A 9,450-nucleotide genomic window follows, 5' to 3' on the forward strand; every position below is an offset into this window, starting at 1 on the left:
CATCTACACCACCTTCCTCCTCATTAATCATCATCTTAGTCACCAACCCCGTCGTCTTCATCTAATCCTTCATCATCTTCAAACCACCTTCAGGATCTTTAACCTCCTTCAGGATCTTCTTGGTTACTTCTGCCATCTTCCTTATCACCTTCTTCATCATCATCATCACATTCAACATGATCTATATTACCTGTAACACATTAGTATCATCACCTGCTTCAGCATCAGTATCTTCGTCAATTCCTCTAGCAGCATCTTCGACAGCTTTAACGTCATCTTTGTTACTACCTCTGTATATTTCGTCACCTTTTAAGTCATCGTCTTTACCTCCTGGTTGTCTTCATCACATTCTCACTCAACTTTGACACCTCCTTCATCATTTATCAGCTCCTTCATCATCTTCGTCACCTTCTTCAGCATTAATATCCACGTCACTTCCTTTGGCGGCGTCTTTGTTGTCAACTCTTTCAGCGTCGTCTTTGTAACCTCCTTCATCATCCTCATCACGTTCAACATCATCTTTGTTACCTGTAACATCATCATTGGTATCATCAGCAGTCGGAGGTTCTGACCCCCTTTGTTAGGAACCAGAACTGAGGAAACAGAGAGAAGGACCCTCCAGGGTATCTCAGGCTGTGTTCTACCTCATAACATGTCCAAAATACATTCTAGTATCAACTGCTGCTTCGTCACACCTCTGATGTTTCATTAGAAGGTGAGTTAGCACCTAGAAATCTGATAGTAGAACTACATCATGTGATCTGTGAGTTCTCTGACTGGGTTTCTGCCACAGGATAGACTGGTTCTTACGTCACACTGGAGTTATGAGGATGTGACTCTATGCACACAGACACCGGGACTGACGAGGGACAAACCAGCAGTTTCTTCTCTCCTCATGTAAAGGTGAAACTAAGTGGTAAAGTAAATGTTTGTAAGCTGACCTGAAGTCAACAGGTGAGAATCCTTCCAGAGACATCTGTCCATGTTTGATGACCTCACTGTGCTCACATTGTGCTGTATCGCTGTTTAACTGTACAGATGTTTCTTGATGCTGATTGGCTGTTTGAAATCTGCTGTAGAGTTTCTTTCTCACTTAAAGAGTAGTGATTTCACAAAGATTTATGTGTCGTATAGTTTGTGTTTGTCAAGTAGAATCAGCAGCAGTTTGATTGTAATCTGAGTTGCACCATGAGTGAAAAATGCGTGTCTGAACTGGTCCGACAGGCCGATCAACTTGGCTCAGGTGCTTTTATTTTGAAACCGTTGACACTGACCATCTTCTGATAATGACTCGGTTTCACTGAAGAGCCTTTAGCACGGTCCAGGTCTCAACTGTCCCCAAGGCTTCACATCCTTTCTAAATGGAGCAGAGCCAGCGCAGGGTGGAGGGTGGTGTCTCCGAGCCACTCGGCTGTCAGGGGCCCCACAGGAACAGGAAATTACACCCATCATATGTCTGTCTGTTAAACACGTGTTTAAAGATTTAATCATCAAAACAAAAGTCTTAAAAATTTTTAGGTCAATATGCAAAAACACTTTTTAATTGTTGGGCTCATCACTTCCTGTTTGGGGCTCCAACAAGGTTTCTATTTGTGTCATGTTATTGAGAAAGATTAGAACTAATGTCTCTGTGATGTACAGCTGGTTGTAATGAATAAGCATATTGTGTTTGTGTGAAGGTGAGGGCTCTGCTATGAATCAGTGTGAGGACAGAGAGGAGGGAGCCCCTCCCTCTAAAACCACTCTGCGTGGGGAACATGACAGCCAGACCAAAGCTCAGAGGTGAGAGGAAGATCTCTAACTCCATCACTCTTCTCCATGTCAGAGCTCAGCACTCGCATCACTCCACCATCATTATTCACACTCACAGCTCTGTGTGTGTTGTGTTGAAGGCCAGAGCAGCAGCGCAGAGCAGACTCTGCTGGACCTGAGCCTGGTTCCAGCTGCGTGTCCTTCAAAAGTGACCAGTCTATTGGCCGATTCATCGTGTTCAAAGATGGACGTCAGTCTGGAGATCAAAAGTAATCTGATATCAGTTTGTTTGTCATTTTCAGTATTAAAATACTCAAACGTTTGGTGTTCATTAACGTCACTATTTGTGATTCTTTCAGTGTCGAACAAGAGAGACCAGACTCTCCTGGACCTGCTCCCAGCTGTGTGTCCTTAAAGAGTGACGGCTCTATGTTTCGACTTACTGATTTCAAAGATGGCAACCAAAGGTAAGAACATTTGGGACATTCTTCTGTTGTTCTGAATTAAAACATCAAAAATTGAACATAACAGTCATCAGTGTTTTATATGTGAACCTGAACATTTCTCAGCGTTTGTGTTTCCAGCAGGATCCAACAGCAGTAAACTGTGTTTTACACATAAATAACTGTACTGAACATGTAGCTTCATGTGTGTCCTGTGTTTGTAGGAGGATCCAGCAGTGTTTCTAACAGCACCCACTAGATAGAATCTATCACATGTAACACTGTTATTGTGTCATCATATTATATACTGTTTATTATATTATATTTGATCCACAGAGTTCAGCAGCAGAGGTCAGAGGTTCCCATTGGCCAGTCTGCCCAGCAGCATCAAACACAGCTGGACTCCGTATTTATGGTGTGTAAATGAACACAGCGACTACTGTGAATCAAAGTTTACTGAAAAGTACATTTTCATGTTGTCATGAGTTTCTAGTTTAGTTCTGGTTTTGTCTTGTATTTCGGTGTTCAGTTATTATGTCTTGTTTTACCTTGTCACTTTGTCCCTTGTCATGAGTTCTCATCGTTTAGTTTTGTATTTAGTTTATTCTGTGTTCTTGTCAGTAGTTAGTCTTGTTTAGTGAAGTATTTCACTTGTGTCTCTTTGGTTAGATAATTTCCTGTTTTACTTTGTCACCTTGTCTCTCGTGTTGGTCCACTTCCTGCCTTTGTGTTTCCCGCTTGTTTGATTCTGTGCCCTGCCCTGATTGTTTTCACCTGCCCCCTGATTGTCTCACCTGTGTCTGATTAGCTTCACCTCCTACGTTTATTTAGTCTTTGTGCTCCCCTGTCTTTTTTACTTACTGCAAACATCATGTCTGCCTGAATCATGTTCACAGTCACAGTTTTATTGACTGAATGGAGCATTTCTGCACCTCATAGAGTCAGAGATCGTGGTAGATGGTGGTCTCACCCAGACTTTTGAGTTCTACAAGTCAAAGTTTACTTTTTGTTCTGTTCCAGCTGCTGGAGGAGAACATTGTCAGTTTTGTGAAAAACGAGCTGAAGAAGATCAAGAGGGGTCTGAGTCCAGATTACCCACAATGCTTAGAGAGTCAGAGGGAAGATGAGGAGGTGTTGGACAGTGAGGAGGAAGAGCAGAGGAGGAGCACTAGAGAGGCATTTCTGAAGATCACACTGCACTTCCTGAGGAGAATAAAGCAGGAGGAGCTGGCTGACTGTCTGCAGAGCAGTAAGATGAGGAAAATGAACACCATTCTGATGTTTGAAGCTTAAACTTATTAATTACATTTCTTGTTTGCTCATTCAGGAACTCCTGCTGCAGAGTGCCGACATAAACTCAAGTCGAACCTGAAGGAGAAGTTCCAGTGTGTGTTTGAGGGGATTGCTAAAGCAGGAAACCCGACCCTTCTGAATCAGATCTACACAGAGCTCTACATCACAGAGGGAGGGACTGGAGAGGTCAATGATGAACATGAGGTCAGACAGATTGAAACCGCATCCAGGAAACCACACAGACCAGAAACAACCATCAGACAAGAAGACATCTTTAAAGCCTCACCTGGAAGAGATCGACCAATCAGAACAGTGATGACAAAGGGAGTGGCTGGCATTGGGAAAACAGTCTTAACACAGAAGTTCACTCTGGACTGGGCTGAAGACAAAGCCAACCAGGACATACAGTTCACATTTCCATTCACCTTCAGAGAGCTGAATGTGCTGAAAGAAAAGAAGTACAGCTTTGTGGAACTTGTTCATCACTTCTTTACTGAAACCAAAGAAGCAGGAATCTGCAGGTTTGAAGAGTTCCAGGTTGTGTTCATCTTTGACGGTCTGGATGAGTGTCGACTTCCTCTGGATTTCCACAACAATGACATCCTGACTGATGTTACAGAGTCCGCCTCAGTGGATGTGCTGTTGACAAACCTCATCAGGGGGAAATTGCTTCCATCTGCTCGCCTCTGGATAACCACGCGACCCGCAGCAGCCAATCAGATCCCTCCTGAGTGTGTTGACATGGTGACAGAGGTCAGAGGGTTCACTAACCCTCAGAAGGAGGAGTACTTCAGAAAGAAATTCAGAGATGAGGAGCAGGCCAGCAGAATCATCTCCCACATCAAGACATCCCGAAGCCTCCACATCATGTGCCACATCCCAGTCTTCTGCTGGATCACTGCTACAGTTCTGGAGGATGTATTGAAGAGCAGAGAGGGAGGAGAGCTGCCCAAGACCTTGACTGAGATGTACATCCACTTCCTGATGGTTCAGTCCAAACTGAAGAACATTAAGTATGACGGCGGTCCTGAGACTGATCCACACTGGAGTTCAGAGAACAAGAAGATGATTGAGTCTCTGGGAAAACTGGCTTATGAGCAGCTGCAGAAAGGAAACCTGATCTTCTATGAGTCAGACCTTACAGAGTGTGGCATGGATATCATAGCAGCCTCAGTGTACTCAGGAGTGTTCACACAGATCTTTAGAGAGGAGAGAGGACTGTACCACGACAAGGTGTTCTGCTTCGTCCATCTGAGCGTTCAGGAGTTTCTGGCTGCTCTTCATGTCCATCTGACATTCATCAACTCTGGTGTCAATCTGATGTCAGAAGAACAAACAACATCCCCAATCTCTCAAATCTATAGAGACAAACGTAATCAAAAATTTCTCCATCAGAGTGCTGTGAACAAGGCCTTACAGAGTCCAAATGGACATCTGGACTTGTTCCTCCGCTTCCTCCTGGGTCTTTCACGGCAGACCAGTGAGAGTCTCCTGTGCGGCCTGCTGGCAGCGACAAGAAGTCACTCAGAGATCAATCAGGAAACAGTCCACTACATCAAGACGAAGATCAATGCCAACCTCTCATCAGAGAAAAGCATAAATCTGTTCCACTGTCTGAATGAACTGAATGATCACACTCTGGTGGAGCAGATCCAACAGTCCCTGAGATCAGGAAGTCTCTCCACAGATAATCTGTCTCCTGCTCAGTGGTCAGCTCTGGTCTTCATCTTACTGTCATCAGAAAAAGATCTGGACATGTTTGACCTGAAGAAATACTCTGCTTCAGAGAAGGCTCTTCTGAGGCTGCTGCCGGTGGTCAAAGCCTCCAACAAAGCTCTGTAGGTGGATGAATTTTATAAAATCTTGTTCATAACAAATTTAACATTTTGTTTGTGCTCATCGCTTATTCTTCTTCAGGCTGAGTGGTTGTAGGCTGTCAGAGAGAAGCTGTGAAGCTCTGTCTTCAGTTCTCAGCTCCCAGTCCTCTCGTCTGAGAGAGCTGGACCTGAGTAACAACAACCTGCGGGACTCAGGAGTGAAGCTGCTGTCTGCTGGACTGCAGGATCCACATTGTACACTGGAAACCCTCAGGTCACTATAAGGCTGTTTGTTGAACACTTGATCATTTAACTCAAGCTAACCCGGCTTAATGTTCTTCTGAGTGAAGATTGTCAACAACTATAGGATTTTCATAATCATCTGATTATGTAAAGTATGCAATGGTGTTATTATTCTAGGCTGTCAGGCTGTCGGATCACAGAGAAAGGATGTTCTGCTCTGGCCTCGGCTCTGAGGTACAACCCCTCCCATCTGAGAGAGCTGGACCTGAGCTTCAATCATCCAGGAGAACGAGGAGTGGCGCTGCTGTCTGCCGGACTGGAGGATCCACACTGGAGACTGGACACTCTGAGGTAAGGACAGTCTACAAGACCTCAAACACTGCAGGTGCAACAGGTCCTTCATCAATTCCTTTCAGAGGAGTGGGCAGAAGATGAAACTATTTCCAGCTTGTTTGTTGTTTCTTCTACAAACTGCTGACACAAACAGCTGATCTGACACTGTACGCTGCAGGCGTAGTAACACGTATGTGTTGCGGTCCACACAAAGTAGTGCCAGATAAAGAGGCTTTCGTACTGAAAAGTGAAACATGGTGAATTATTCAAATATAGAGTACAATTGAAACCACTATTGCTTTTTTAGGTGGGACGTCTTTGTTAGTGGATAAAGTGACCCTATCTGCAGCGGCATATAGCGTAGCTTTCACACTGGTGCCGTACTGACCTGCATCCACAGTATGTAGTACACTTACTATTGATCAGTATCTCATACGAACCCACTTCAAACAGACCAAACTATCCCTTTAATACACACCTGATTCATAAGAGGAAGTACCTGAAAAACAAAACAGTTGGAATTAGGGTTTCTGTCAACAGTGAGAAATGGTTTCCAAGTCAAGTGTATTTGTATAGCACATTTAAAACAACGTGAGCTGACCAAAGTGCTTTACAGACAGTGGCAGATATATTATAACAGATTATAAATAATACACACAAATATATATATATTTACATATACACAAACATACACAGATACGTATATACACCCATACATACTTCTTCACCTTCAAACACTTTAAGTACGTAAAGTGGAGTATGAGGTGAGCGACTTTTGATGGGGGGCAGGGCCGGAACATGGTTCGCGGAGCTGGGTTGAAGTTAGGTCTGGATGTGGACCAGATCCAATGAGTGGAGGAAAGCTTTTCCTTTTAAAACAAACATAAATCTGTGGCTGTTTTCAAGCTTTTTTAAGGTGCCGATGCAATTTTGTAATTGATCAATCATTTTGAACCCTACATCATAAACAACACACATGGCTAAAGTGCTGTGAAAACTGAATCAGGAGGTAAAACATTAAACTTTTGTGACTAAAGACTGCTGATGAAGACAGTCAATAATGCAGACAGAGAGACAGAAAGAGGGGGGCGGGGCAAGCAGCTGTGTGCAGAGGTGCAGGTGTTTGGGGAACTGAAGGGATGCAAAGCTATCAGATTAATGGAGTTTGTGAATCAAGACTTAAGAAGAGAGTCACAATTAAAGTGTGGAAGTGAGATCTATGGGTCATGAGGACTGAGTAAGTCTACATAGGATGTGGTGCTTTTTACAAAAAAGATTTATATACGCAATTAACAGCGATGAATTAATTACAAAGCATGTAATTCTATTATTTAAGTCATAATTGGTGTAGACAGATACAGGTGGCACAAAAGTACAAACAGTCTGTATCCCTGTATCCATCTAAGATCTTTTCCTTTACAAACGAGCTGAACCAGACATTCATCTGTGTTTAAGTTCAGTGATGTGTGAACATCATATTGTCTTCTTCTTCTTCACGTCTTTCTCTCAGATAAAGTGACTGATGAGACAGTTGACTCAGATGAGTTTGAGCCTGTGTCTCCGTCACAGTGACAAATTGAGGAACACTGCTTCATGTTGAACAGCAGTTAGGACTCGTGTTGGATAGAATATCAATCTGACTATGTTTCTTCCTCCAGGATGGGCCACGGTGGAGAGCAGAGGTTAAAACCTGACGTGAGGAAGTGTAAGTGTGGAATCAGTTTCACTCATGATGACAAAAAAGCAGACAAAGAATCAACCCTGTCTGATGGTAAACTGCTGCTGTTTTCCCTCCATCAGATTTCTGTGAACTCACTCTGGACTCAAACACACTGAACAGAGAGCTCAAACTGTCTGACAACAACAGGAAGGTGACGTTTGTTGGAGAGGATCAGTCATATCCTGATCATCCAGACAGATTTGATAACTGGCCTCAGCTGCTGTGTAGTAATGGTCTTACTGGTCGCTGTTACTGGGAGGTTGAGTGGAGTGGAGAGGTTTATATATCAGTGAGTTACAGAGGAATCAGAAGGAAAGGAGACAGTGATTACTGTTTGTTTGGATGGAATGATCAGTCCTGGAGTCTGAGATGCTCTGATCGGGGTTACTCTGTGCGTCACAATAACAGAGTAACAGACCTCCCTCTCTCCTCCTCTGTCTCTCACAGAGTGGCAGTACATGTGGACTGTCCTGCTGGCACTCTGTCCTTCTACAGAGTCTCCTCTGACACACCGATCCACCTCCACACCTTCAGCACCACATTCACTCAATCTCTTCATCCTGGGTTTATGTTCTGGTCACCTGGTTCCTCAGTGCGTCTGTTTTCTCTGTTGGAAAGAGAGTCTCCTTTGAGTCCTGTGGTCTAAATGTTGGTGGACGAGGCTTCACTTTGATTAATATTTGGCTGATTTTGTTTTTAATGTCAGAAATGTTTTATACTGAAAAATCCTGACACAAAGAGGAAGTAAATCAGATGAAGAACATAAAATAAAAGCTCACCAAAAGAGGTGCTAGCAGAAATGGTAACCCGTCTGACAGAGCTGGCCCAAGGCATAAGCGAACTAAGTGCCTGCCTAGGCCCCCCGACGCCACCAGGAGGCCCCCAAGAGTGCTTTAAATGTATCACAAGAGAGCTTGATCGGCGCCGGAAGTGTGGTGCTGAGGGTGCTGCAGCACCCCCTGAAATCAGAAGAAATAAAAACATTGGCTAATAAAAAGGTGAAAAAACTCTGACTGTGTGAGTTTTTTTTTTACTGAAAATAAGAAAAGACGTCAGGACGCTGATCGACCTGTCAGACAGAGCAGCAGTGAGTTCAATTAGCCTACTGCAGCTTTAGTAGGCCAATTGAGCAGTATGTGAACTGCCCAACTACGGGGAGAGGACCCTAGACTTGCTGTATTCTAATGCAAAGGACGCATAAGACAGGAAGCAGGTAAGGGGACACAGTTAGCTTAGCACTGTCTCTCTCATTTTATTCCTGAAAGTGTGATAAGAAGTTGACTTTAATTTCATGTCTTTGTATATGGTACAAAGCAGTAGATACAACATAGTTAGCTTAGCTTAGCGTAGAGACAGGAAGCAGGAAACATTTGTCTTAGGTCTGTATCTTACCAACACAAAAATACACCTATAAAGCTAAAATTAACTTGTAATATCTTGTTTGTTTATTCATCATTTCAAACAGCAATGTAAGTTACAAATTGTTTCAGTGAGATTTACTGTGTATGGATTACAGTGAGGTTGCCAGTATTGTTACAATTTGCTTGTACAGAGAATTATGCCAAAACCTTTCCTCACTAATCACATCTGGCAACCTGAATTATGGCGGCAGAGATTGCACAAAGGTGCTAACTTGTTCAGTTGTAGTTCGACAAGCCACAAACTGTCCCTCTAAAATTTCTGTGCGAGTCAAGATCAAACAATAAGCATGTTAATAATGGTGTTGGCAGTTGTATTTCTGTTTAAGTTTGGAGAAAGCCAGGCTAGCTGTTTCATCTTGCGGTTAAGTTACTCCCTTCGTGTTAAGCTAGGCTAACCATGACTTTGCTAGTTAGCCTTCCTGACGGAG

The 9,450-nt window shown here is 43.4% G+C and overlaps 1 protein-coding gene across 1 annotated transcript; it reads left to right on the forward strand.

The window, feature by feature from the left end:
• The first annotated feature begins 868 nt into the window (after nt 1–868).
• On the forward strand, nt 869–8,592 carry LOC138612693 (NLR family CARD domain-containing protein 3-like). The gene is made up of 10 exons (XM_069686082.1): nt 869–1,782; nt 1,893–2,021; nt 2,112–2,219; nt 2,532–2,610; nt 3,216–3,444; nt 3,523–5,326; nt 5,406–5,579; nt 5,726–5,899; nt 7,540–7,586; nt 7,682–8,592. Exons 1-10 carry the CDS (start codon nt 1,694–1,696, stop codon nt 8,245–8,247), a joined length of 3,399 nt encoding a protein of 1,132 aa, XP_069542183.1. The 5' UTR covers nt 869–1,693; the 3' UTR covers nt 8,248–8,592.
• The last annotated feature ends 858 nt before the right edge of the window (nt 8,593–9,450 follow it).

Source organism: Semicossyphus pulcher, unplaced genomic scaffold (genome assembly GCF_022749685.1).
Source record: "Semicossyphus pulcher isolate SPU_LCO1_2020_fin unplaced genomic scaffold, fSemPul1.0.p SCAF_11, whole genome shotgun sequence".
In the NCBI taxonomy this organism is placed as follows: Eukaryota; Metazoa; Chordata; class Actinopteri; order Labriformes; family Labridae; genus Semicossyphus; species Semicossyphus pulcher.